This window comes from Entelurus aequoreus, linkage group LG03, assembly GCF_033978785.1.
Source record: "Entelurus aequoreus isolate RoL-2023_Sb linkage group LG03, RoL_Eaeq_v1.1, whole genome shotgun sequence".
NCBI lineage: Eukaryota > Metazoa > Chordata > Actinopteri > Syngnathiformes > Syngnathidae > Entelurus > Entelurus aequoreus.
Window position 1 is genome coordinate 72,758,527 of NC_084733.1, and position 27,874 is coordinate 72,786,400.

At 42.5% G+C, this 27,874-nt stretch overlaps 2 protein-coding genes across 4 annotated transcripts in view; one reads left to right on the forward strand and one right to left on the reverse strand.

The window, feature by feature from the left end:
* The window catches only part of LOC133646840 (zinc finger C3H1 domain-containing protein), a 20,831-nt gene extending 12,053 nt beyond the window's left edge, over positions 1-8,778 (reverse strand). For both annotated transcript variants that reach the window (XM_062042662.1, XM_062042663.1), the window contains exons 1-15: positions 8,164-8,778; positions 7,354-7,773; positions 6,385-6,536; positions 5,935-6,295; positions 5,678-5,859; positions 5,479-5,602; positions 3,076-3,116; positions 2,795-2,974; positions 2,563-2,718; positions 2,358-2,495; positions 2,161-2,279; positions 1,990-2,088; positions 1,744-1,918; positions 1,539-1,667; positions 50-667 (exon numbers count right to left, since the gene is read on the reverse strand). In XM_062042662.1, coding sequence (XP_061898646.1) covers positions 50-667; positions 1,539-1,667; positions 1,744-1,918; positions 1,990-2,088; positions 2,161-2,279; positions 2,358-2,495; positions 2,563-2,718; positions 2,795-2,974; positions 3,076-3,116; positions 5,479-5,602; positions 5,678-5,859; positions 5,935-6,295; positions 6,385-6,536; positions 7,354-7,773; positions 8,164-8,644 — 3,375 coding nt within the window. In that variant the 5' untranslated portion in view covers positions 8,645-8,778. The remainder of the gene's footprint in view (positions 1-49; positions 668-1,538; positions 1,668-1,743; positions 1,919-1,989; positions 2,089-2,160; positions 2,280-2,357; positions 2,496-2,562; positions 2,719-2,794; positions 2,975-3,075; positions 3,117-5,478; positions 5,603-5,677; positions 5,860-5,934; positions 6,296-6,384; positions 6,537-7,353; positions 7,774-8,163) is intronic.
* A 1,017-nt stretch (positions 8,779-9,795) lies between these two features.
* On the forward strand, positions 9,796-27,848 carry tbc1d15 (TBC1 domain family, member 15). 2 transcript variants are annotated; one of them, XM_062040655.1, is made up of 17 exons: positions 9,796-9,931; positions 15,147-15,248; positions 15,367-15,441; positions 17,334-17,487; positions 17,553-17,760; positions 19,762-19,864; positions 19,954-20,148; positions 21,314-21,442; positions 21,524-21,627; positions 21,729-21,823; positions 22,619-22,735; positions 22,812-22,912; positions 22,990-23,089; positions 23,170-23,267; positions 23,338-23,454; positions 23,535-23,621; positions 27,412-27,848. In XM_062040655.1, exons 1-17 carry the CDS (start codon positions 9,908-9,910, stop codon positions 27,604-27,606), a joined length of 2,004 nt encoding a protein of 667 aa, XP_061896639.1. In that variant the 5' UTR covers positions 9,796-9,907; the 3' UTR covers positions 27,607-27,848. The 2 variants fall into 2 exon arrangements, with proteins under 2 accessions (XP_061896639.1, XP_061896638.1); XM_062040654.1 differs by having other exon boundaries at positions 9,872-9,931; positions 15,132-15,248.
* Positions 27,849-27,874: the final 26 nt, after the last annotated feature.

Sequence of the window (27,874 nt, forward strand, 5' to 3'; positions counted from 1 at the left end):
TGTGGGGACATATCAAACCCTGTGTGTGTATGGATGTCATCGAGCGTACCTTTGCACCTTTGGGCTGGTCTACATCTTCTTCTACTTTGTGAAGCTCCTCTAGGAGGAGCTCACCCAGTCTCCCTTGCTGTTGGTACCGGCGCCTCAGTGCATCCAAGTCCAGACCGGCGTATGTATCGGCGGGTGTTGTGCTGCTCTTGGCGGGCTTGGAGGTGCCGCAGTCTTTGGTGGGCATAGAGGTCGGCTGCTCCAGGTTAGGTTTGGTGGAGGAGATAGACTGACGCAAGGAGTGGCGTCTGGGGCGAGCGGCCACCGCAGAAGGCACGGGCGCCGTCTCTTGATCGTCCGCCTCTGGGCTGTCCTCGCTGTCTAGAACTAGTTTGTCCTGGGTGAGATCGTGCAGGGAAGGCTGGGGCGGCGGGGGCGGGCTTGAGACAGCTGGCGGACATGCCTTTGGCTCGGGAAGGGGAGAGGGTTTGGGCCTCAGCTCGGCTGGAGGTTCCGATGGTGCTACTTTGTTGCGTAGGGCCTGGGCCTCCTTCAGCTCTTGGATCTTAAGGGCATATTCAGACTCCAGTTGTTGCAGCAGCTTCTTCTGAGCAATCAGATCTGCAAAGTGACGTTGCAGGCCAATATTGGTGCCATCGACCCGCTGCAGTTTCCTGGGCTGAGAGATAAGGAATATTAGAGTTTGTGGCCTGCTGGTCAGACATCAAAAGTCTAGCTCAGGGGTCTTCATCGTTTTCCAGACCAATGACTCCTAAACTGATGGAGAGATGGAGCGGGGACACCCCATATACATAACTTGTATAAAACTGTGTTTTAAATTAAACTGATCCTTGGGCTGAGCAATATGGCTGAAAACTGTATCACGGTAAGTGTTTAATATCGGTCGAGATCGATAATTATTGATGGAATATGTAATAAATGCTTCATAAAGTGTAACAAAATAGTGCAAAGTGTGAAAATGTAAACATAGAGAAACTTGAGAACTATTTTTGCTCTGCTCCAAAAAGTGAGCACAGCTACGGTGGTGTGGTATTACCAGTTTTGGTGGGGACAAGTGCCTTGCATAATTTACAGACCACATTGGTCTGACTAGTCTGCTTTAAAAGATCCAAAAAATTGTCATACTGCAGCACTCATTTTTAGTTTCTCTTCTCACTCCATGCAAAGAATTAACCGAGAGATAAGCAAATGGCGCAACTTAACGTGATAGTTGATACAGGTACCTGATTGGCTAGTAGCGTGTCATTCCCAGCGATCAGTGATCACTTCTTGCATTGCTTGGTTACTAGTGCGTGAATGCCTTTAATCATGCAATTAACTTTGCTTTGCAACTTTCGGTTTCTTCCGACAAAAAAGAAGACAAAAAATATTTACCGTTTTATCAAACATTTGTTTTATTGATATCGATTACATTATCGCAATATATATTGATATACCATTTTATCGGCCAACCTTAACTGATCCTAAAGAGACTCTGTTATTGTGCAATACTAAGATATTAGAAAAATACAGAATGAAGTCGTGCTCACCGGCTTGTGGATAGCGCTGGCTTTGCGTTTTGGTTCTCTTCCTGCGACCTGCTGAGCCCGAAGTAGGTCCTGCTCCAAGCGGGCCGCCACAGTCTTCTTGATGGACACACGGTGCTCCACACGTCGCACCTGCAAACCCACACGGATAGAGATGCGGTCCAGCACACAGAACGGGTCAGAACCAGAGACCAAGCAGTGCTGTCACCTGCTCCTGAAGCTTCTTGAGCAGCGTCTTATTGGCCAGCACGATCTTCTCGGATGCCTGGATCTGCTCCCTCAGCCGCAACACCTTGGATTCGGCCGTCTTTAGGGACTCTGTCTTCTTGAGCTCCTGCTGCTGGAGGTTCTTCAGCAGCGTCTCGTCTCGGAAGAGCAACTCTCTGTGGGATGGGGCGTGTTGTGATCATAGGTGAAATCATCTCATGGTCAGGAAAGCCACTTCCTGTCTCACCTTTGCTTTTGCAGCTTCTGCTCGAGCAAGTCAACAGTGGCAGCGGTGGCGGCCGGCAATGCGCGAGCTGCTTGATTTGACACCCTCTGCCTCTCCCTGCTGCAAGACATATGACAAAATGACACGGGACTCGACGGCGGCAGCCTGCGATCGCTAATGTATCGCTCATACCTGGCGAGTTCCTCCCTGAGGAGGCGGTACTCTGCCTTCTTTGCTTCGGGTAAGGCTTCTGGCGTTCGTAGTGGGTTGTTCTCTTTCTCCGATCCCGATGCACCTTTGGGTTTGGTTGCCTGGAAAGAACAAATGTCACATGGTAATGATCATGGTGGGGTCTGGGGGTGTTCTGTGTCCTGTCTGGTCACACTGACCTCCGCGGTCCTGCGCGCCTCTTTGATCATGAACTCCAGACCGCCAATCACGCTCTGCGTGGAACTGCAGCCGTCCAAGTCCGAGTCGCTGTCATCTGACTCGTGGAGTGACACCACCACTGACTTGTGTCGGGGGAGCTGTGCACACACAAACATGTCATGCTAAACCTTCACCATCGTCACTATCATGTGACCTGCTTCGTACCACTAGCGGTGTTCTGGGAACTCCTCGAGTGAACTTGTTTCCGTGGGACGCCGCCATCGTGTTGAGGCTGACAGCGCTCAGGTTTCCTCTGCTGGGCGGCTCAGAGACTGCTGGAGGCGCCACACTCGGGGAAGGAGGACCACTCCAGACCTTCTCCTGTGGACATGTGACGTTCATGTCTTTTCTACTCCTCCATCGATAACTCTTGAGAAACGTGAGGTCGAGTAGTCACCTCTGTCGCCGGCACCCGTTTGGTGGCCATGGACATCAGACAGGTCTCCCTAAGCAGCATCTCTTCCTCCTCTTCCTGATCAGCGAATGGAGGCTTGGGAGGGGGCACCTGCTCACTAGCAGGAGGGGGTAAGGGTGGCGGCGGAGGAATCCCGGCGGCCATTGAGGTAGAGGTGAAGGGCTGCAAGAGGCAAAGAAAAACGCTGATGTCACAGTGGACCTTCAAACATCAACAATGATGAGCAACAGACTTCTGGTGATTTGACAGAGGAGGAAGCATACCGTCACAAAGGCGGGCTCTTCTACAGGAAACAGAGGACGTGCTGATGAAGAAACACATAAGTGAAATGATTAACATTTTTAAAAGTCTTCAATTGACTCAACTTTTACTCAACTTAATTTTGATGTTGCAAAGGCAGATTTTAAGCACAGAAAAATGTATTTTGCATGAACATATATGTTTTTTTGAGAAGGCAACAGGTAATTATTCACTTGGTTATCTGAACCTTTTTGGGTGACATTTTATAAACATTATGGAGCGTTTTTTCTCTATTAGCCTGCAATGTAAAAAGTGATCTAATTGGAGACCAAAGAGCCAATCAGAGCGTACATTTTATGCCAAAACTTGAGTGGGCGCAGAGAAAAAAACTGAATACGCTGAAAAAAGAAGTTGAGAGAGAGTGGGAGAGAGCACAGCGGTTTGCCTGTGCAGAAAGCAGTTATTATTGCATGTTACTATAGTGAATTGAAGTGAAGAGAATTATATTTATATAGCGCTTTTTCTCTAGTGACTCAAAGCGCTTTTACATAGTGAAACCCAATATCTAAGTTACATTTAAACTAGTGTGGGTGGCACTGGGAGCAGGTGGGTAAAGTGTCTTGCCCAAGGACACAACGGCAGTGACTAGGATGGCGGAAGCGGGGATTGAACCTGGAACCCTCAAGTTGCTGGCACGGTCACTCTACCAACCGAGCTATACCGCCCCAAATATAGATAATAGTAAACATGCAGACACATTAGTTAAGCACAAAATACATTTGTAGTCCCTCAAAAAATTTAATGTTACCTTGAATTTTAGATTCTTATCAAAAAAGCACATATGTGCTCATAAAATGTATTTTTCTGTGCTCAAAGTCTGCAACTAAAAAATTAAGGCACAAATATAATGCCATAGTTGTACTAGTTTAGATTTGTGGTGGTATACTTTAGATGGCGAGTGGTATTGCTGCAAAGATGGGTGACAGTACCAGTTTAGATGAGTTGTGGTACTAGTTTGATGACGCGTGGTATTGGTGCAAAGATGGGTGGCAGTATCAGTTTAGACGAGTTGTGGTACAAGTTTAGATGGTGGGTGGTACCAGTACAAAAATGGATGGTTGTACTAGTTATATGTGTGGCGGTACTGGTATGTACAGAGGTACCACTCGACCCAACTCTCTCGTTTGAGTCACACATTAAGAGTGTTACTAAAACGGCCTTCTTTCATCTCCGTAATATCGCTAAAATTCGTTCCATCTTGTCCACTAGCGACGCTGAGATCATTATTCATGCGTTCGTTACGTCTCGTCTTGATTACTGTAACGTATTATTTTCGGGTCTCCCTATGTCTAGCATTAAAAGATTACAGTTGGTACAAAATGCGGCTGCTAGACTTTTGACAAAAACAAGAAAGTTTGATCATATTACGCCTATACTGGCTCACTTGCACTGGCTTCCTGTGCACTTAAGATGCGACTTTAAGGTTTTACTACTTACGTATAAAATACTACACGGTTTAGCTCCAGCCTATCTCGCCGATTGTATTGTACCATATGTCCCGACAAGAAATCTGCGTTCAAAGAACTCCGGCTTATTAGTGATTCCTAGAGCCAAAAAAAAGTCTGCGGGCTATAGAGCGTTTTCTATTCGGGCTCCAGTACTCTGGAATGCCCTCCCGGTAACAGTTAGAGATGCTACCTCAGTAGAAGCATTTAAGTCCCATCTTAAAACTCATTTGTATATTCTAGCCTTTAAATAGACCCCCCTTTTTTAGACCAGTTGATCTGCCGTTTCTTTTCTTCTCTCCTCTTCTCCCCTGTCCCTTGGAAGGGGGAGTTGCATAGGTCCGGTGGACATGGATGAAGTGCTGGCTGTCCAGAGTCGGGACCCCGGGTGGACCACTAGCCTGTGCATCGGTTGGGGACATCTCTGCGCTGCTGACCCGTCTCCGCTCGGGACGGTTTCCTGCTGGCCCCACTATGGACTGGACTCTCGCTGATGTGTTGGATCCACTGTGGACTGGACTTTCACAATATTATGTCAGACCCACTCGACATCCATTGCTTTCGGTCTCCCCTAGAGGGGGGGGGGGGGGGGGTTACCCACATATGCGGTCCTCTCCAAGGTTTCTCATAGTCATTCACCGACGTCCCACTGGGGTGAGTTTTTCCTTGCCCGTATTTGGGCTCTGTACCGAGGATGTCGTTGTGGCTTGTGCAGCCCTTTGAGACACTTGTGATTTAGGGCTAAACATTGATTGATTGATTGATTGACCACTGCCAAGTTATGATGTGTGGATGGTTGTACTCATTTAAATGGGTTATGGTTCAGTTGCCAAAATGGGGGGTGATAACAATGCCAAAATGGGTAGTGGTACTAGTTTAGACTGGCAGTGGCACTATGGCTAAGATGGGTTCGCAACACACCTGGGGAACCAGCCTCACTGTCCGTGTCCATAGCAACCTCGTCATAGTTGTCGTACTGGTAAAGATTTCCTGTGGCGTCCAGGCTCAGTTTTCCAGCAGACTTCCTGAGTTCTCCATCCCTGGTCTGAAGGACAAAGAGATGGCTGTTGAATGGCAACTGAATGATGCCAGAGTGAGGCGAGGAGGGAAAGTGTTTTACCTTGACACTGCTGTGCATCTTCCCGCCCACCAGCTTCATAAAGCGCTTGTACTGCTCGTCCTGGTTGGACAAGTCCCGGATTCTGCGGATTTCATCCTCTCGTTTGTAACACTCGTCGTCTACCTGTATCTCCCGCGAGCGCAGCTGCTGCTGCTTCCTGAAAGACGGCTTGATCCCCGAGCCTGTGCAGTGATGAAACCCCATTAAAAACACAATAAATGGTATCGGCATTGTAAGAAGGAGCAGAACCCTTTCACCTGGGCCTGTCATCTTCTTGGACACAGGTGTTTTGGCAGTAGCTCTGCCTCTATCTGGAGGAGTTTTTCCTCCAGATTTGGGACTCTGCTTTGGCCGGTCCCTCTCTGGGGGCCTTGTGCCTGCCTTGGCTTTTTCCCGTTCTCTATCCTGGGGCTTGGACCGGGGTCTGTTCCTGTCGGCGGCTGCCGCTGATCTAGTCATGATCCTCAGCCTGCCAGGCGTGGTCGCTTTGGACACAGGCTCTCGAGTCCTCTTCATCACCTGCTGCTCCTTCTGCTGCCACTTTTTGCTGGCCGACTGCAGGGCGAGGAGACGTAGTTGGAGCTCTGACATGTCCTCCTCCTCCATCTGGTCCCCCAGCTGCAGCACGCCATGACATTGTCAACCAAAACGTCAATAGTTTAGAGGCTTTTGCAGTTACAGTCAGTTATGACAAACTTGAGCTTTACCTCATCCAGGCAGATGTAGATGTCTTCACTAGAGGCAGGTGATGCTCTGCCTGAGGTTTCCTCATCATGCTTTAATTCTTCATCGCAGCAAACGCATGACGCCGCCACCTCCGGCTCTTTTTCCGTCTTATGCTCCGCGTCTGCTTGTGTCCCTGCTCAAAACGACAGGAAGTCAACGATTTATGCAGTTTCAGTTCACACTTTAAAAATAGAGGTGGGAATCTTTGTGCACCTCATGATTCGATTACGATTCAGCAGCTATGATTTGATTATTGCTGCATCTTTAATTCATGTATATGGACGCAGTTTTACATTTTGTTTCGTTTTTACTAATCCGTTGTTGTTTATTATGTCATAGTCCGCTCCACATCATACATGGAGTACATAATATACATACATATCTACAGTTAAGTCTTGTGCTCAATGGCAATATTTTTTTTTTTAAAAAGAAAAGAAAATTGTTTTAAGGAAAAAATATTAAGTTAATCATACCTCAAAAGGGTAATGGGAAGAAGTATGAACTTTTTGAATCCCCCCATTTTTTAAATAGTTACTTTAACTAATATCCAGTTTCCTCTGAACCATATTTTTTCACATTCATCTGGATCCACATAACTCGATTTGCCCTGAACAATGTGCTTACAATTCATCATAAGTAAAATAAGCGTTTATCACTTTCTACTTTAAAAAAAACATTTCATTTGGAATAACAAACAGTTTAATTATTTCCCACATTTATTAAATTAATGAAAATGTGTGCAAAACTGGATCATAAATGCTCGATAGTAAAGGAGCTGGTCAGATCTCTCGGTGAGGTGTCTTAGAACTGTCTGCATTACTTTATTTACAATCGATTCTATAATCGTCCATGTCTGAAATGCGGTGCATCTAAAAATCGATTATTTTCCCCACTTCTACTTTCAAAGGTATGTGGCATGTGCAGTCACGTCACATGTCTTCATTGCTCACCTGGCTTCTCCTCCTGGATGCTATGGTCCAAACTGACCGGCACGGGCAGTTTGGCTCGTAGTGGTTTGATGTTGAATGACTGGAAGCTTTTTTTATTTTTCGACGAACCCTCGCTGTGCGCATCAGTAACATTCACAGATTTCACAGGTTGGCAGCAGTCCGTGCCCTCACTTTTGGCCATGACGCCTGGACTTTTGGTCTGCGCATCCTGACCTTTGGCCTCCGCATCCTGACCTTTGGCCTTCCCATCCTGAACTGTGGCTTTCAGCGCCATGCTCTCCTCCTTACGAATGCACTCCAGCTCCAGCTGAATCTGCTTGTACTTGGACAACAGGTCCTCAAAGGACTCTTCGAGGCCGCCATCGCCTTTGGCCGTACCGAGTGGCGCTCTTCGGACCATGTTTCTCCAGAATTGCTTTTCTGAGTCCACGTGTTAAGGAGAAACACTATTCAGCTAGCACATTGTGGTCTCTTGAAAAATATATTTGTACATCAGTCACATGTCCGTGTATTTGTAGCCGAAAGGAATGCTGAGTTCCTATTACAGGAAATGGCATGTCACATGTTCCTTCTCAATAAAGTTTACTGTCTTGATGATTCATCAGCCATATAATTATATAATTTGTGAAGTCAAACAACCACAACAGCTAAACTAGATTAACTAAAATGCTAGTGTTACATTATAATAAACATATTAGATTTATTAGAATAATGACAGCGCAAGTTGTTTTTAATGTTAATAATGTGCTGTTACTTTAGACATTTACGAAAGGAAAGGGGTTAGAGTTTGTCCAGAACAAATAAGGATACGTTTCCTGTTGTTATTCTCTCCAGATCCGTACCGATCCAGCTGGGCTCTGGGGCCGCCACCCGCCCAGCCGCCTCGGTGCCAGGCCCCGCGTCCTCCGTTGGGCATGGCACGGTGTCTGAACCTCCCCAGGGCACCATGGCTCCGCTCCCAGAAACTGGGCCGTGGACCGGGCCCACACATAGGAGCAAGGCCCGGCGGCGGCTGTGTGGGACCGTGCGGCCGGTCCGGCCCGCTCGGCCCACATTGCTGTCTCTGTTTCGGCGGTCCGTGGACGTCGTAAGGCATCATGCGGCGGTAGTCTGGCACTGGGTTTTCCATGTAAGGTAACATTGGGACCCGTGGAGGCCCGCTGCAGGGCCTGCTGCTCCCTTCCCCCCGTCGGGCGGCGGTGGTGGTGTCCTCGCCGTCGTCATCGCAGATTTCTCCGTCTTCGAGCTCGACCTCGGCGCTCTGAACCTGAGCCCCCGAGTCTTGACTCATGTTGACGTCCACGGTAAAAGTGGCAAGGGTAAGAACGTCGAATTCAACTCGTAAAGCTCATCGTGTTTCACAGTCCACAGCATTCACACTATCGGCAAGTCTCACTTGATCAAGTCTCGTTGAATCTCGCGACATAGCTCTTGCGGAACATCATATGTGTAATCCCCAGAGCGGCCAAGTCACAGTAACAGTTTATCCTAAAGTGTTTACAAAAGTTGAAATAGGGAAAGGAAAGACGATATATGTTACATATTAAATTCTTCCTAAAGTTAAAGAAATACAAATTAAAAGTATTAATGGAATACACCATGAAAAATGTATAATTATGGTTGACAACTGTTACATTTGTAATGTCAATAATTTATTTTTTGGAATGTGATACTGTACATTTATTTGGGGGGGGGGGGGGGAGATACGAGGTTGGCTAAAACACAAAGATGTCCCAATTTACTATAGAAGAGATTAAATTTGGTATTTGTATAAAATATAACAACATATCAATTATTACTAATATTATTATATTGCAAGCTAAATTTGTCATACATAGAAGTTGATTATTTTAAAGTGAAACCCAAATTCTCCAATTGGTTTAATGATTTGAAATTATTAATACGATCTCGGAAAATCGTAAAACAATAGAAAATCCCTTAAATTATTGTGTTTGTTGGATGAATTTAAGTTGTTTTTAAAAAGCCCATTTTAGTATTTTTGTATTTTTATTTTTATCCATTTGAAATGTTTCTTGCTTATACTTTATGTAACAGTTTTTGTTTGTATAAGGATATTGATTGCTCAACCTGGTGGATTTTTGATATTATTAAAATGTATTTTGAGTGCCTTAATTTGTTTGTACATTGTGTATATTATATATTGTTTGTGTGTTCAATTGTTCCATATATTTAAACAAATATGTTAAAAAAAAATTGCTGGAGTTCCTGTAATAAAGTAGTTATGTGTGTTTATACGTTGTTGTATCTAGTTTCTATTTTGGATTTGACAGCATGTCTACTGTGTTATCAATTCTTAGCGATAGTACGTAAGTTAGAACATATATACAGTACTGTATATGTGTCGGTTCTAAACAAACAAAGCCACATTGAGGAGATAAAAACCATAAGGTAAGAAGTACTGCAACGTCAAAACTGTATCTCAAAAGACTGCGCATGCGTTGCCAGGCTTAAAGCCCGGAAGCTGACACGTAAAGCGTTGTTTTGGCGTTTGACAGCCACGTGACCCTGTCGTCATCGCTGGAGAGCTGGCAACATGGCGGCGAATTTTGCTCCAAAGGTAAAAACAAACCCAGACCCACTCACGCTGTAGTAACATTTGACGAGGCAGCTCTTTTCATAGGGCGTTTATTCGCTGGATAGCGGCCCTCTTTGTAGTTCTGCGTTTCGCCTCACAGCCTCTATCTACTCCTCGGGGACAGCAGCGTGCTGTTAGTGTTAGCGGTTTTGCTAGCCGCTATTTTGAAGCTTCATGTTGTGTTTAGGAAAAAGCTCAACTCCAAGCAATAGCCAGATGAAGCTTCTTAAAGCATTGAAACTTTCCAATCAAATATGTCTCATATTATTCATATTTTGAGGCTTCAAATGCATATAACAGGCGCCTATTAGGGTTGATTGATTGATTGATTGATTTAAACTTTTATTAGTAGATTGCACAGCACAGTACATATTCCGTACAATTGACCACTAAATGGTAACACCCGAATAAGTTTTTCAACTTGTTTAAGTCGGGGTCCACGTTATCAATTCATGGTATTGCAAACGATATGTATAAAACTACAACAATACTACAAATAAATATAATACCATGTAAAACACTGCAAACTACTACAATACTACAAATAACATTACTTGCACACAAGAATGAAAGTAGAAGTGAGGGAATATGGGGTTTATATGATTTAGATTTGATGTACGTTCAATTTGCTTAGATTACATTTGTTTTTGGACTTAGACTTAGACAAACTTTAATGATCCACAAGGGAAATTGTTCCACACAGTAGCTCAGTTACAAATGATGGAAAAGATGGAAAGGACAATGCAGGTTTTGATTGATTGAGACTATTATTAGTAGATTGCACAGTACAGTACATATCCCGTACAATTGACCACTAAATGGTAACACCCGAATAAGTTTTTCAACTTGTTTAAGTCGGGGTCCACGTTAATCAATTCATGGTAAGGTATAAAATACACTAAAAGAAATATAAAAATAACATATATATATATATATATATATATATATATATATATATATATATATATATATATATATATATATATATATATATATATATATATATATATATGTATGTATGTATGTATGTAATATGTATGTATGTAATATTTACATAATATATGTACAGTATAGGATATATACTGATATATTATATTATATGTTTATATCATACAAACCCCGTTTCCATATGAGTTGGGAAAATGTGTTAGATGTAAATATAAACGGAATACAATGATTTGCAAATCATTTTCAACCCATATTCAATTGAATGCACTACAAAGACAAGATATTTGATGTTCAAACTCATAAACTTTTTTTTTTTTTCCAAATAATAATTAACTTAGAATTTTATGGCTGCAACATGTGCCAAAGTAGTTGGGAAAGGGCATGTTCAACACTGTGTTACATGGCCTTTCCTTTTAACAACACTCAGTAAATGTTTGGGAACTGAGGAGACACATTTTTTAAGCTTCTCAGGTGGAATTCTTTCCCATTCTTGCTTGATGTACATCTTAAGTTGTTCAACAGTCCGGGGGTGTCCGTTGTGGTATTTTAGGCTTCATAATGCGCCACACATTTTCAATGGGGGACAGGTCTGGACTACAGGCAGGCCAGTCTAGTACCCGCACTCTTTTACTATGAAGCCACGTTGATATAACACGTGGCTTGGCATTGTCTTGCTGAAATAAGCAGGGGCGTCCATGGTAACGTTGCTTGGATGGCAACATATGTTGCTCCAAAACCTGTATGTACCTTTCAGCATTAATGGCGCCTAGTTTCAACAAATAAAAATACTTATTCTCTCATGATATAAAAGCAATAAAAGAGAAGTATTCCAACAAAGAAAGGGTTTTGTGATGGAAGCAAACAAGAAGCTCAGAGTTCGTTCTGGACGTACACAGACTTGTAGTTGGGGCCCACTTCTGGACAGAAGCTTTTAGTGTGCGCTTTGTCGCCGGAAGCTCCACAGACAGGACACACGTACCTGCGCAGGCAAGGACAGGCCACGTCTCCGGAGCGTGTCTTCAGGCAGTGAGACCTGTAGACCGCCTCGGACTCCCCGTTGCGCTTGCAGAAGGTGCACATCATGCGTCGTGGTGCGTTCAGGTGCCTCCTGCGACCACTGAAGTGCCCTGCGTCTGGAAGGTCATCGTGCAGACTAAGTTCTGGTCTCCATGTGCACGACGTCGGAGGAGATGCAACGCAACTTGGACTTTGAGCGCACATATTTCTAAAAAACGGTAAGGACAGGTAAGGACAGGGCATGTGTTCGGAGAGCGTCTTCAGCCAGTGAGACCTGTAGACTGCCTCGGACTCCCTGTTGCGCTTGCAGAAGGTGCACATCATGCGTGGTGGTGCGTTCAAGCCCCCTGCGTCTGGAAGGTCATCGTGCAGACTAAGTTCTGGTCTCCAGGTGCACGACGTCGGAGGAGATGCAACGCAACTCGGACCTTGAGCCTACATGTTTCTAAAAAACGCACTCCAAGCATCTGTCCGTGAAGGAGGACGCGGCTTCCGGTCCTGCAGTGTTGTTGTGAGCTATTATCTCTCGAACTACATCAGATAATCCCAGGTAGTCTTCCCAGGGCTGGAAATTTATCCTTCAGTCCATGGTGCCGCTGCCAAAATCGCGGTTCTTGGTGACACCACGCACAAGTTTGTTTATATAAATAAAGTTGCAGTGTTAAACGAAACAACAAACACAGGGTTGCACACAGTTGCTTTGTTTGTGAAGCAGAGTGCAAGGAATTGCTTTAAATTATGATATTTTGTTGAAGTGAGGAAATATGGGGTTTATACGATTTAGATTTGATGTACATTCAATTTGCTTAGATTACATTTGTTTTTAGACTTAGACTTAGACAAACTTTAATGATCCACAAGGGAAATTGTTCCACACAGTAGCTCAGTTACAAATGATGGAAAAGATGGAAAGGACAATGTAGGTTTTGATTGATTGATTGATTGAGACTTTTATTAGTAGATTGCACAGTACAGTACATATTCCGTACAATTGACCACTAAATGGTAACACCCGAATAAGTTTTTCAACTTGTTTAAGTCGGGGTCCACTTTAATCAATTCATGGTAAGGTATAAAATACACTAGAAGCAATATAAAATATAACATATATATATATATATGTAATATTTACATAATATATGTACAGTATAGGATATATACTGATATATTATATATTTATATCTTATAAACCCCGTTTCCATATGAGTTGGGAAATTGTGTTAGATGTAAATATAAACGGAATACAATGATTTGCAAATCCTTTTCAACCCATATTCAATTGAATGCACTACAAAGACAAGATATTTGATGTTCAAACTCATAAACCTTTTTTTTTTTTGTGCAAATAATTAACTTAGAATTTCATGGCTGCAACATGTGCCAAAGTAGTTGGGAAAGGGCATGTTCACCACTGTGTTACATGGCCTTTCCTTTTAACAACACTCAGTAAACGTTTGGGAACTGATGAGACACATTTTTTAAGCTTCTCAGGTGGAATTCTTTCCCATTCTTGCTTGATGTACAGCTTAAGTTGTTCAACAGTCCGGGGGTCTCCGTTGTGGTATTTTAGGCTTCATAATGCGCCACACATTTTCAATGGGAGACAGGTCTGGACTACAAGCAGGCCAGTCTAGTACCCGCACTCTTTTACTATGAAGCCACGTTGATGTAACACGTGGCTTGGCATTGTCTTGCTGAAATAAGCAGGGGCGTCTATGGTAACGTTGCTTGGATGGCAACATATGTTGCTCCAAAACCTGTATGTACCTTTCAGCATTAAAGGTGCCTTCACAGATGTGTAAGTTACCCATGTCTTGGGCACTAATACACCCCCATACCATCACAGATGCTGGCTTTTCAACTTTGCGCCTATAACAATCCGGATGGTTCTTTTCCTCTTTGGTCCGGAGGACACAACGTCCACAGTTTCCAAAAACAATTTGAAATGTGGACTCGTCAGACCACAGAACACTTTTCCACTTTGCATCAGTCCATCTTAGATGAGCTCAGGCCCAGCGAAATCGACAGCGTTTCTGGGTGTTGTTGATAAACAGTTTTCGCCTTGCATAGGAGAGTTTTAACTTGCACTTACAGATGTAGCGACCAACTGTAATTACTGACAGTGGGTTTCTGAAGTGTTCCTGAGCCCATGTGGTGATATCCTTTACACACTGATATCGCTTGTTGATGCAGTACAGCCTGAGGGATCGAAGGTCACGGGCTTAGCTGCTTACGTGCAGTGATTTCTCCAGATTCTCTGAACCCTTTGATATTACGGACCGTAGATGGTGAAATCCCTAAATTCCTTGCAATAGATGGTTAAGAAACGTTTTTCTTAAACTGTTCAACAATTTGCTCACGCATTTGTTGACAAAGTGGTGACCCTCGCCCCATCCTTGTTTGTGAATGACTGAGCATTTCATGGAATCTACTTTTATACCCAATCATGGCACCCACCTGTTCCCAATTTGTTCACCTGTGGGATGTTCCAAATAAGTGTTTGATGAGCATTCCTCAACTTTATCAGTATTTATTGCCACCTTTCCCAACTTCTTTGTCACGTGTTGCTGGCATCAAATTCTAAAGTTAATGGTTATTTGCAACAAAAATAAAGTTTATCTGTTTGAACATCAAATATGTTGTCTTTGTAGCATATTCAACTGAATATGGGTTGAAAATGATTTGCAAATCATTGTATTCCGTTTATATTTACATCTAACACAATTTCCCAACTCATATGGAAACGGGGTTTGTATATACAATATATAACAATTACCATGTACAATATTACAATATATGTAACAGCTGCAGCATAAAATAGAGAGTAAATCCAGCAGAAAATAGACATTATAAACAAAGAGAAGTAGCAAACATAGAAGGTGTCCGGTAACAGACATCATCTATTGCTGTATGGCGAGTGATTATACAGCTGGATGGAGTGCGGAATGAAAGGGTTCTTGAATCGAACACTGTGATTTATTGCTGCTTTTTTACCTTGGCCGTTCTGCAGCGTAAGTATGACTTACTATTGTGCCAAAAAAGATTTGCTACGCAATAAGTGAGTCTGCAATTGTCTTCACTTTATTATTTATGCCTTCAAACAGTACGTGGTTTATGAAGGGGCGTCTAGATGAAAAAGAGAGGATAAAGGGATGTACAAGGACATCTTCTGGGATGTGGTTGGAGAGCCTGGTGAGAGCGAAATAACAAAAAACAGACAATGTTTTGGCAGGTTGTCTTTGAGCACGAAGGAGTTTTTATCCATCCAAGTGGTGACGACGTCAGCGTGGAGCAAGATCTTCTTGTGTGTGGCACACTTCAACTTGTCGAGAAGGTAAAAAGATTAGGTCAAATTGTTGGTTTTGCATTTGTCTTGACGGCATTACAACTATCAAATGCTTTTTCGTTGAAATTCTTAAAGTCACTGACTGTCCTTGTGTCGCCCTTGTGAGGATGGTGATATCATGATGGAGTTCACACCTCTGGAAGATTCCGTGGACCCTTCACATATCTTGTGTGCTGCTAAGGTGTGTGTGTGTGCGTGTGGGTCTAAGGACAAAATATTGCCATTTTTTTGTAAACTAACATATTTAAATATAAACGTTGTTGTCATTGTATGCCATACACAGCATTTATTTTATGGTTAAAAGCTGAGAGATTAGCCTAAATAGGAGGAAATGTTAAACTTTGACATGCAACATATAGTGATGAATTTGAAAAAGATAGATTTACATTACAGTCATATTTTAAAGGTCATAGTTCACTGAATATTTTGTTTTTCTTGTCTAGTACACAGTACAGACTATCATGTGTATGGGTGAATGTGGAAATAGTGTCAAAGCGCTTTGAGTTCCTTAAAAAGGTAGATAGCGCATACAAGTACAACCCATTTACCATTTACCATATCAAACAATATCTTAATGTGTCATACTTAATTTTGGTGACCCTGAGGAGCTACTAGAGATGTAATGTTTTTAAAGGTTCATATCACAGTTATTGTGACCAAAATTATCACAATTATCATTATTATCGCAGTGTTGTTGAATGTGTTCATAACATATCTATACACACACACTGAAATTTGTTAACCGAGTTTCATTAAAAAAAGAAAAAAGTTGTAGAATACATTTTGTATGCATTTTAACTAGTAAATAAAAGTCTGCTTGCAAGGGAGCCATAGCATCGATTGCTTTTATTCTGGCCATAAAACCTAAAAAATAACCATCCAAAAAGCGCCAACACAACTCCATTTACATGCCATGACTAGAATATTAACCAAGTATTAGTGATATTGGTTTTATAAGCCCTAACGTTAAGGACCTACATTTATTCTGCTGTGTTGACATCCTCAGCTGATGAGCTGCTTTCTCAACTCTGAAGTGGTGAAAGTTAATTGTAGATCATAAATAATGCCTCTCAGATTGATAGTGAAATAATAAACATGAACTAAGAAGTTGGTCAACTTTGACAGCCAATGTAGACCTTGAGAGGGTGAGAAATGCACGCCAAAGACGCTAGTTTGCACCCACCACTTTTTTTAACCCCTCGCGAGAACTATGAGTCATTCTTCATCTAAACGGGAATACAACAACATCCTATCACTCGACATCCCAGTGACAGCAGACCTTGTACTGTAAGTACTCTTGTGTTATGTTTATCGGCTCTCTTGAAGTCTGCAGTAAGTAATAATATGTGATGTTGTCGAAAGAAAAAGCAAACTTAGTAATGTGTTTTTTAAATTAATGTGCCTCCGTATGCTTAAAATTAGCAAAATGTGTAAATATTACATGTTGTTATTATTGCGCCTGGTACTACAACACCTTTGTATCATATTTCTCTGAGTATATATCAATCACTATTTTCTAAGAGAGCACAGCTTGTAGGTTCAATGTGCACAATTGAATATTGTAGTTGCACGGCCGATAATGTATGTATACAAGTTTAGCTTGTGGAATGTTGTTTTTTTAATGGGGAGAGATGTTATTGTGTCTTATATTCATGTTAGCATTACCGAGCTAGTGCTAGTCGGTCCGTGAGTTAATCAAAGTGCAGCTATTAATCATGTTTTTTCAATAAATTAGATTTTAAAACAATACTACTATGCGTCAGAAGTTTTACCGCGTTGTTACAAAGACTTGTACAGCTGATTTTATATAAAGACCCGTTCAGCTGACTTTCTATAGGCTCCCACTGACTCACAAATAAACTTGTTCCGCTGACTCTGTGTAACTGTTTGACTGATTCGCCATGAATACTTGTTCATCCAACTCTAAGTAACTTAAGGACTTGTTGAACAGATTCTGCCTAAGACTGGCCATATACTCTAACTGTAAAGACAGTGCCAGAACGAACAATACCAGAGGGTGTGAAAGCGGAGTTTGGAGGTTAAAAGCCAATCAGGGAATCTTTGTCCCAACAGGACTCCAGTTCAGTCATGGAGTGGGTCCAGTGTGGGAGTCAGCAACCAGTAGAGCGAGGACAGCAACTTTTGGAGAGCCAGCAGAGCTACGAGACCGAGTGGGACCTGGTCAACTCTGCATCCTTCAAGAAGAAGTCGTGCACCAATGGAGAGGGTGTGTTGAAGATTAATCGTGTTGCTTTTTTCCAACGGACCGCAACTGACTTGTGTTCCTTCCAGGCTCTGTGTCGGGCAGACATGAGCGAAGCAGGTGGTTCTTTTCGGTCAGCCTCAGTCAGCTGCGTGCTGTCAAGATCGAGGAGGATCCCGCTGGGCCGACTCTGCTCTTCACACTGAGGGAGTCTTCCTCGCTGCCGCCTCTGCACTTCTACCAGGGCGGCAGCAGAGAGTTCCTGGACAGCCTAAGGAGAGTTGCCACACTCCGCAAGTGAGTACAGAACTAGAAGCACCACTGTGATTTGAAGAAAAAGATTGTCTCAGACTGGCTTTGCCCAGATTTGTCTGGTTACCGTAGTAACCAGGCAACATCCACACTGTGTGACCCGGGTGATGCGACAAGTCCTCCTCAGCCATGCTGAAATGCATCATTTATATGCTAATTGTGTTCCTTTTGAAGCAAATATCAGCTTAGCCAGGTCTTATTAAACTTCTTATCTACCACCGCAACAGGAAATTGTCACCGGCCTGACGTCTGAGCTCAAAACTGAGATTGATTAACCCTTCCCGCCATCCGATGGCCTTCAGCATTTCAGAAAAAAGTTCATGTTGTGACAAATATAGCGAGCACAAATGTGGAATAAAATCTTCCACTAGATTAATCATTTCATTAGCCTTTAATTTCATTTCTGATCTAACAAAGGTCTTAACTCATTCTCTTTCTATGCCACATCAATGTGGAATGCGCTCCCAACAGGTATAAAAGAAAAGGCATCTCTATCCTCCTTCAAAACCGCAATAAAAGTACACTTCCAGGCAGCTACAACCCTAAACTAACACCCTCCCCGGATTGTAAACAATCAAATGCAGATACTTTTTCTTATGCCTTCTGATCTCTCTCTCTCTCTCGGTCTCGGTCTCTCTCTCTCTGTCTCTCTCTGTCTCTCTGTCTCTCTGTCTCTCTCTCTCTCTCTCTCTCTCTCTCTCTCTCTCTCTCTCTCTCTCTCTCTCTGTCTCTGTCTCTGTGTGTCCACTACTTGCTGTACATATCCTACCAAGTCAGACCTACACTGTTCCAAAATCCATTTCTCTGTTCTCAATTGTTGATGACTGATGATAACAACCAAACCTACCCACCCCCCACCCCCCACCCCCCCACGCACGCACACACCGGATTGTAAACTGTGGCTGGGTCAAGGACAACTTATTTATCTGTGGCTGGGTCAAGAAAATTGGTATCATGACTATCTCGGGTGCATTTCATGATTTAACTTTGCGTCTACTACCATGTTTGTTGCCTTTTTTGTTGCATGTGCCATCTAGGGGTATGCATGTTTTTTCTCATCTTTATCAAAATATAATTATAAATGTCAACATTGTGTATGTGCTGAAATCTTCCTTTATAATTGATGCCTTTTACAAAAGCTTAACTCTTTTAGGTTGTGGTCACATTTGCTTTCTTTTATGTAGATTCGCCGAGTTGGTGCTTTACGAAACACTTGTAGCAAAAATGTGTGTTAAGAACTCCGATACAAGATAAAATACAGATATAATAAAGATAATACTTAAATTGAAAATAATTAACGTTAAAAGTATATTAAACAAACCTTTAACGAAGTGATCACTGCAAACCTGTGTGTTCTTCGACTCAATCTGCTCCCTTTGTGCATCTTTTCTAGTCGTTTTTTGTATAATTTTGCACTCTTCCACCTTTGATTACCTTTCAAGGAACTCTGAAAAAACGTTTTTCCTTTTTGCGTTTAGAACGGCTCCAACAGCCTAAAACAACGCAAGGATAGGGCATTTTGATAATGCCACCAGAACGCAGTGACAACAGACGCGCGCTAGCCAACCACTTCGAGTTTCACATATTTAATGAGCCGGACGTGACGTCAAGCAAATACAACCTGGAAGTGCTTTTTTTTTTTCTAGAAAGTCAAGAATAATGACTACAATGAGTACATTTTGCAGTGCACAGCTTTTCGAAGCATTTGAGCAGGACTGCCAACATTCTTAAAGTGCACGCAGAGATAGATAAAGCTGCTTGATGCTGAACACCAATGAAATCACAGCAAATGCAGATCCTGCCCAATTGAGGACTTGATCAAAACTACACCAGGAGGTTATCTACAGCCACAACTGTTAACACCATTCCTGCTGCCACATGGCTGATTCCCCCTCAGTCAACATTTCATTGCTGAATGAACGTCTCATTTTTGAGCGATAAAACACAAAGCTGAGAATGCGTGACATTGCATTGGTGCTTGTCCAGGTCTCCAGAGGAGGAGTCACATCTGCTAATCAGCACTCCAAACAAGGTTCTGTCCCAGTCCTTCGAAAACCTCCTGGATGACAACAATTACGGCCTGGTCCACGTAAGGGTTTGCAACGTCTAGTGATAGAAGGCATGTGGGAAGTGGAAATAACATGCAATAAAATGACCTGGCTGCTCTTTATATGACAGAAGTTCCGCAAGGACCCTTACGTGACCACGCTGGACCGCTTCTCAAAGGTCACCAACTACATTTTTGACGCTTTTCGAGGGACTGAGGAGCAGCACCAGCGGCCCCCAGAGGAAGTGGCCCACCTCCTTGGGGAGGTTATCCCGGGACTGGAGATCAACCAGCAGGAGGAGCCGGGTTTTGAGGTCATCACCAGGGTGAGCGCACGGCGGAACCGCTACAGTCTCTCTGAACTACAGATCGACCGATATGTTTTTTCAGGGCTGATACCGATATTTAAAGCCAATATTAATTTGCAGTAGTAGTGGGCTAAACATGAATAGTATGCGTCAGTAAAAATCTGGACAAATATAGGATTTTTCTACATCACAGTAACACGCCATCTACTCTATTTTATAGCAGTTTATGGACGTTGTAAAGTTTTGTTGTGAGGAACTTTGAAGTATTGTGAACATTTAAATATAAACAATTCTAGGCTCCTTCACATAGATTATAGTTGAGACATTTTTCAAGATGGCTGATATAATTTCTTCCTGGATGTTACAGAAAGTATGAGGATTTGTGAGCTGCCGTCTGCTGTTCTTTACTTTTATAATCATCTATTTGCACAAAGTTACACAAACTTTGGATTTTTGTCAAAGATAATGGATGGATTGATGTTTTTTTGTTTGTTGTTGTCCTTAAGTCCATTCATCACTATCCATCCATCCACCCATCTTCTATCACTCTGTCGCTTTATTTGATTGAATGACGGAACAAGAAACTCGCCGCACTCCTTAATTAAGCCCACGCTGTCAGTAAATGTTACGGCCGGAGGCTTGCCGCTGCAATAGTGAAAACACATGGGAGGAAGATGTCAGGAAAGAAAAACAAAAACTTTAATTTCCAGGCCAAAAATTGAAGTTTTGACAAGTTAAAGTAAGCAGAAGAGACATTCTGTAGACGATCAGCACTGCTTTAAAAGGAAAGAAAGAGGGCGTGGCCGCATGAGCGCAGCTGTGAACGCAGCTGGGCAGACCGGGGAAGAATTCTCACAAGAACTCAAACAAATGCTCTGTCAGATATCAAAACATATTTTGGGCGAATTATTGACAGAGTATTTTTATTCTTAGATTAATTTAAAAAATAAATAATTGGACTGTAGCACAAAGGTAACTTTCTTCTTTCTGCAATGGTGCTTGAGCAGTGGTTATTAGTATCCACTTTACTATTTGAAAAAACATACAAAATACTGCTTTTGTATGTGTATATATTGTATTTGCTGATGTAGTTCTGCATGCGTCAAAATGGCAAATATCGGCGCCGATATTCCTTCGATCCGTACTCTGAACTGGGTCAATGACCGTATGTGTGGACTTGCAGGTGGACTTGGGGACGAGGCCGCAGGTAACGAGGAGTGAGCCGCTGTCTCCTGACTCTTGGAGTCAACATCAGGACCAGGAGGGTCGCATGATCCACATCAGCAGGCTAAAAGAGTCCATATTTAGGGGGGCAAGTTGGACTCTTGTGCTCTAGTAGTGTGTAAGCCCTTTGGTTGTGGTTCCTCGTCTTTAGTGTGCTCCCTTCCTGCAGGGCCTGTGTCACGTCGTCAGGAAAGAAGCTTGGAAGTTCCTCTTGGGATACTTTCCATGGAACAGCACGCTGGAGCAGAGGAAAAGTCTACAGAGAAGCAAAACGTAAAGCACCCGTAATAAATACCAAGAACAATCACAGCAAATATTAATAATAAGTGAAATATTTGAGCATTTTTCCTAAAAGTTGGTGCCTCTCCTCACAGAGATGAATATTTCCGTATGAAGCTACAGTGGAAGTCTGTCAGCGAGGAACAGGAGAGAAGGAATTCGCGGCTTCGAGACTACAGGAGTCTGATCGGTGAGAAGTGTGCTAACTGCTATACTGTGAACATTGATTTACGAACCTAATTGGTTCTTGAACAGTGTTCCTAAATCAAACATTTTCTCCATAAGAAACAATGTAAATATGAATGATGGGGTCCAGCATCGACAAAAGTCCATATTTTAGTATAGGTTTGTACATTTTTAACACAATACAAAGTGATATACAGTACTGTATTTAACAAAAAACATAACGAGAGGGTGATAGATCAACTTTATCTTTATTAACAAGACAAAACAACAACAAAAAAACTGAATTGTGCTGTATGTGCTGCTATGCCAAAACTTGCGCACACACAGAAGATCCTTTGGTGCCCTCATAAATGATCATAAATCACAAAAAGCCTTAACTTTAACAACCATATTGCTACAATAATACACATTTAAAAAGTAAAATCCACTTACATTAACATTGGCAGAGGAGGAGCTGATGAGATAGAAAGGGAGGGAGGGGGAGGATGCATGAAAAAGGCGCCGATGAATGAGAATAGCTCTTTTCAACCGCAGTGAAATAAGTCTACTTTGGCATATTTTCCATAAAAATGCGGCCTCATCACAATTAAAACTTGTTGTTGTACAAAGCCTGCATCGTCGATTCTTCCAAACTTTTGAGCGCCACTAATGCACTACTCGCAAATAGTCTATTTAAAAATAAAAAAAAGACTATAAAAAAAAGAAAATCTAATTGTTTGCAACTAGAGGGGTTCGTAAATTGAGGTTCCACTGTATTAGTGTTCGTTGTAAGCATCACAGCTTGTGTTGCTACTGGCAGAGAAAGATGTCAACCGAACAGACAGAACCAATAGATTCTTCGAGGGCATGGATAACCCCGGCCTGGTTCTCCTACATGACATCCTCATGACATACTGCATGTACGACTTCGATTTGGGTAAGACCCCATCTGTTTTTTTTTAAAAAGTATTCTTCAGCATCCTGTGACATGTGTACCGTGTGTGCGCGTGCAGGTTACGTGCAGGGCATGAGCGACCTGCTGTCCCCAATCGTCTTCGTCATGGAGAACGAGGTGGACGCCTTCTGGTGTTTTGTCTCCTTCATGGACCACATGGTAAGCCGACTGGTTATTTGCGACTAGGTCTCAAGTCTGGTTCTGAACTTTTGACACGTGTTCTTCATCCCGTGAAGCACCAGAACTTTGAGGAGCAGATGCAGGGAATGAAGTCTCAGCTGATCCAGCTTAGTACTCTACTCCGACTACTGGACCCGTCCTTTTGGAGCTATCTCGGTACCAGCGCCTTCTGATGATTGTTTAGCAGGCATCTTGTGGTCCTGACTTTTGACTTGTGTGTGTGCTCCGCCCTCTAGAGTCTCAGGATTCTGGTTATCTTTACTTCTGCTTCCGCTGGCTGTTGATCCGCTTCAAGAGAGAGTTCAGCTTCCAGGACATTCTCAGACTCTGGGAGGTCAGTCCATGTCGAGGATTGTGATGAGAATTAGGTGGATCCACCTGATGTGTATTTGTGTGCTCTTCAGGTGATGTGGACTGGATTACCTTGTCAGAACTTCCATCTTCTGCTCTGCTGTGCCATACTGGACGCAGAGAAGGCAAAAATCATGGAGGAGAACTATGGCTTCAGCGAGATCCTCAAAGTGAGCCTTTCCTTTTCTTCTGCCACCTGTCTACTTACCTTCCAGAGGACTGAATATTTTGTTTGATGTCGTCATGGCAGCACATCAACGAACTCTCAATGAAGCTGGACGTTGAAGAAATCCTTCACAAGGCAGAAAGTATCTGGCTACAAATCAACAAGTGTCAGGTAAGAGGACGTCTTTGTTAATCCATGGAGTTGTTGACTGTAAATGGCGCCTCTTATGGGTTGTGGTCAAAATGCTTTGGAAGACATGCTTGCATTTGTGTAGTTTAGCGTTTTGCTTGATGGTGGCCATGTATTTCAACCAATCTTGCTCAAATTTTACACACCTGTGCGTGTCAGTCTCCTAAAGAGATGTACAAAATGTTGTAGCGATTTAGTTAAATAGACACACTGAAGTTACAGATGGTGTTTTGTCGAGTAAAATTGGACTGTGGGCGAAATTTCAAGTCAGTCCGATATACATGGGTTGAATCTTAGGGGTTTAAAACAACGCCACCGTGGTGTAACATGATATTATTCATGTTATCATCTTAACATACTAAATGTTGTCAATTTCTTATTGCATTGTCAGACTCATCTTGTCAACTGCATTTTATCATGTCATTCTCATGTTATTAACATGTTCTCATCAACATGTTGTATCATCGTTTTCACATTATCGTCATCATGTGTGATGTGTCATCTCATCTTCATGGTATCATGCCATCTTACCATACATTTCCCATTTTTCCATCATGGTGTCAACCCTGTTAACTCATGCTCATGTGATCATCATTATAATTTTATGTATCTGTCATGGTCATCAATGTGTTATCTCATCTTGCTATCTACATATTATCTTCATCCCATCATCCTTATCTCATCTTGTCATCATCCTTTCATCCTCTTGTTCTCATCCTCACGCACTCATCTAATCCTCATGTAATCATCGTGTCATCCACAAATTTTTTAAATCTCAGTTATAATATAATTTTATGTTGTCAAATTATCATCATGTCTCATCTCATTTTGTTTTTTTCATGTTAAAACCATATCTTCCTCATTTTTGTGTTATGTTATCATTATGTCATCCTTATATTGTGATGGCATCGTTATTCTCATTTGCCATCCTTATGTCATCCCTGTTAGGTCGTTCTTATATCATCATCATCATCAGTTTGTCTCATTTAAGCATCCTATCTATCTTGTCACCTATTTGTTCTCATCCACATGCACTCATTTAATCCTCATGATATCAAAGTTATCCACATGTTATTCTATCCATTTTATAATATCATCATCTCATTGTCTTATTATATATCATTGTGTCTCATCTCATCTTGTTATCTTCATGTTATCACCATCCTTGTGCTATCATGTTATTATCACCTGGTGTCATTCCTATGATATCATCATCGTCGTCATCCTCACTTTGTGTCATTTCAGCTTGCTATCTATGTGCTATTTTCATCTCATCTTGTCATCATCCTTGTGATATCCTTTTCATATCATTATTTTGTTTTCATCAGCTTGCAGTCATTTAATCTTCATGATATCATCATGTCATTCACATGTTATTTGATCCAATTTAAAATCTCATTATCTTATTACACCATACATCCGGAAACTATTCACAGCATTTCCTTTTTTTTTTTACATTTTGTTATGTTACAACCTCATTCCAAAATCGAATACATTCATTTTTCTAAGTTCTACACAATGTGATATTTTTGGGGTTTTTTCTAGAAATTTGCAACTTTATTGAAAAAGAAAAAGAAATAAATCATATGTAAACAAGTATTCACAGCCTTTGCCAAAAAGCTCAAAAGTGAGCTCAGAGGCATCCTGTTTCAACCGATCGTCATTGAGATGTTCTTACAGCCTAATTGGAGTCCACCTGGGGTAAATTCAGTTGGTTGGATATGATTAGAAAAGGCACACACCTGTCTATATACAGTATAAGGTCCCACACTTGACTGTGCATGGCAGAGCACAAACCAAGAATGAAGGCAAAGGAATTTTCTGTCGACCTCTGAGGATAATCTCGAGGCACAAATCTTGGGAAGGGTACAGAAAAATATCTGTTGCCTTGAAGGTCCCAATGAGCACAGTGGCCTCCGTCATCCGTAAATGGGAGAAGTTTGGTACCACCAGGACTCTTCCTGTGGCTGGCCGACTATACACACTGAGCGATCAGGGTAAAGGGCCCTATACTCAGGGGGGTGACCAAGAACCCGAAGTTCACTCTGTCAGAGCTACAGCATTCCTCTGTGGAGAGAGGAGAACCTTCCAAAAGGACAACCATCTCAACTGCAAGCCATCAATCAGACCTGTAAGGTAGAGTGGCCAGACGGAAGCCATTTCTCAGTCAAAAGTTCCCCAAAATGCACCTGAGAGACATTCAGACCATGAGAAACAATATTTTCTGGTCTGATGAGACAAATATTGAACTCTTTGGCGTGATTGCCAGGCGTCGTGTTTGGAGGAAATCAGGCACCTCTCATCACCAGACCAATAGCGTCCCTACAGTGAAGCATGGTGGTGGCAGTATCATGCTGTGGGGCATGAAGTGGGAAACTAGTCAGGATAAAGGAGAAGATAAATGTACAGAGAATTCCTGGATAAAAACCGGTTCCAGAGCGCTCTTTAACTCAGACTGGGGCGATTCCAGCACGGTGGAAGAGGGGTTAGTGCATCTGCCTCACAATACGAAGGTCCTGAGTAGTCCTGGGTTCAATCCCGGGCTCGGGATCTTTCTGTGTGGAGTTTGCATGTTCTCCCCGTGAATGCGTGGGTTCCCTCCGGGTACTCCGGCTTCCTCCCACCTCCAAAGACATGCACCTGGGGATAGGTTGATTGGCAACACTAAATTGGCCCTAGTGTGTGAATGTGAGTGTGAATGTTGTCTGTCTATCTGTGTTGGCCCTGCGATGAGGTGGCGACTTGTCCAGGGTGTACCCCGCCTTCCGCCCGATTGTAGCTGAGATAGGCTCCAGCGCCCCCCGCGACCCCAAAAGGGATAAGCGGTAGAAAATGGATGGATGGATGGATGGGGCGATTCCGATTTGAACATCTCTGGAGAGATCTGAAAATGGCTGTGCACCGACGCTTCCCATCCAACCTAATGGAGCTTGAGAGGTGCTGCAAAGAGGAATGGGTGTAACTGATAGGTGTGCCAAGCTTGTGGCATTGTATTCAAAAAGACTTAAGGCTGTAATTGCTGCCAAAGATGCATCAACAAAGTATTGAGCACAGGCTGCGTACATGTGATTTCTTTTTTTTATTTTTAATACATTTGCATGTGTGTGTAGATTTTTGAGGACAGAAATTAATTAATTCCATTTTGAAATAAGGCTATACATAAAATGTGGAAAAAGTGAAGCGCTGTGAATACTTACCAGATGCACTGTATATCATTGGGTCTCATTTCATCTTGTTGTCACCATCCTTGTGCTGTCTTGTCATCTTCATGTTATCATAATAACACCCTTATGTACGCATATGTGATCGCCTCATCCTTCTCGTTTGCCATGGCGTCATCGCTATGTCATCAGCTCATTCTCATGTTATCAGCATGTTGTTATCATGATGTCATCAACATCATTAGTTTGTGTCATCTCATCTTGCTACTCACATGTTCTCTTTAACTCATCATGTCACCATATTATGATCATGTTCTCATCCTCTTGTAATCATGTAATCCCTATATCATTCTCCTCTTGCACGTGTTATTTTATCCAAGTTATAATATCATCATTGTCATGTTATCATTGTGTCTCATCTCATGTTACCACCCTCTCTGTTATATTTATATTATCCTCGTGTTATTAGCATGTTATTACTAGTGTTTATCAGAAAAATAATAGCACCTTTCAACGCATTGTTTATTTATTAACAAAATTGTTTACACTTGTGTGTGGGGCTTCAGGAGTAGAATAACTTTTATCACATGACTATCTGTGTGTGTTCTCAGGACCTGCCTCACTCCGTGGTCACCATCTTGTCCTCGGAAATGGAAACCCGCGGCGTCACTGACTCGACCGTCTCGGGGTCGGCGGGGGTGACCACCCTCTTCGGAACACCGCATCGAGACGACCATGCCTGCGGCACCAATGGACATTTGAGACCGATGGACTCTCAGCGTTGCAAAGTTGCCTTCATGTCGTAGCGAGCGTATCCTTTAAGAATATTCTTATTTTTGTACCACGTGAACTTTTGTCCTCTGCGTGGCGCTGGACAGGAAATAGGCGGACAGCGGCAACGCCGCACACACACAGGTGTTGACAACCTGGATACGTTGCTTGTGATGTCAGGAAATAAATCTTTTTTTAGCACGCGGGTCGTCTTGACCAAAACGTACCAGATGTAAACATCTAACCTCAACCACATTAAAAATTTTGTTCTACAGTCCACTGCTCCTCTCGTTTTTTTTTGTT

Coding starts and splice junctions, on each gene's coding strand:
- tbc1d15 (XM_062040654.1), top strand. CDS start 9,908: ATGGCGGCGAATTTTGCTCCAAAG. Junction 15,249..15,366: donor CACTTCAACTTGTCGAGAAG/GTAAAAAGATTA, acceptor CGCCCTTGTGAG/GATGGTGATATCATGATGGA. Junction 15,442..17,333: donor ATATCTTGTGTGCTGCTAAG/GTGTGTGTGTGT, acceptor TTGTCCCAACAG/GACTCCAGTTCAGTCATGGA.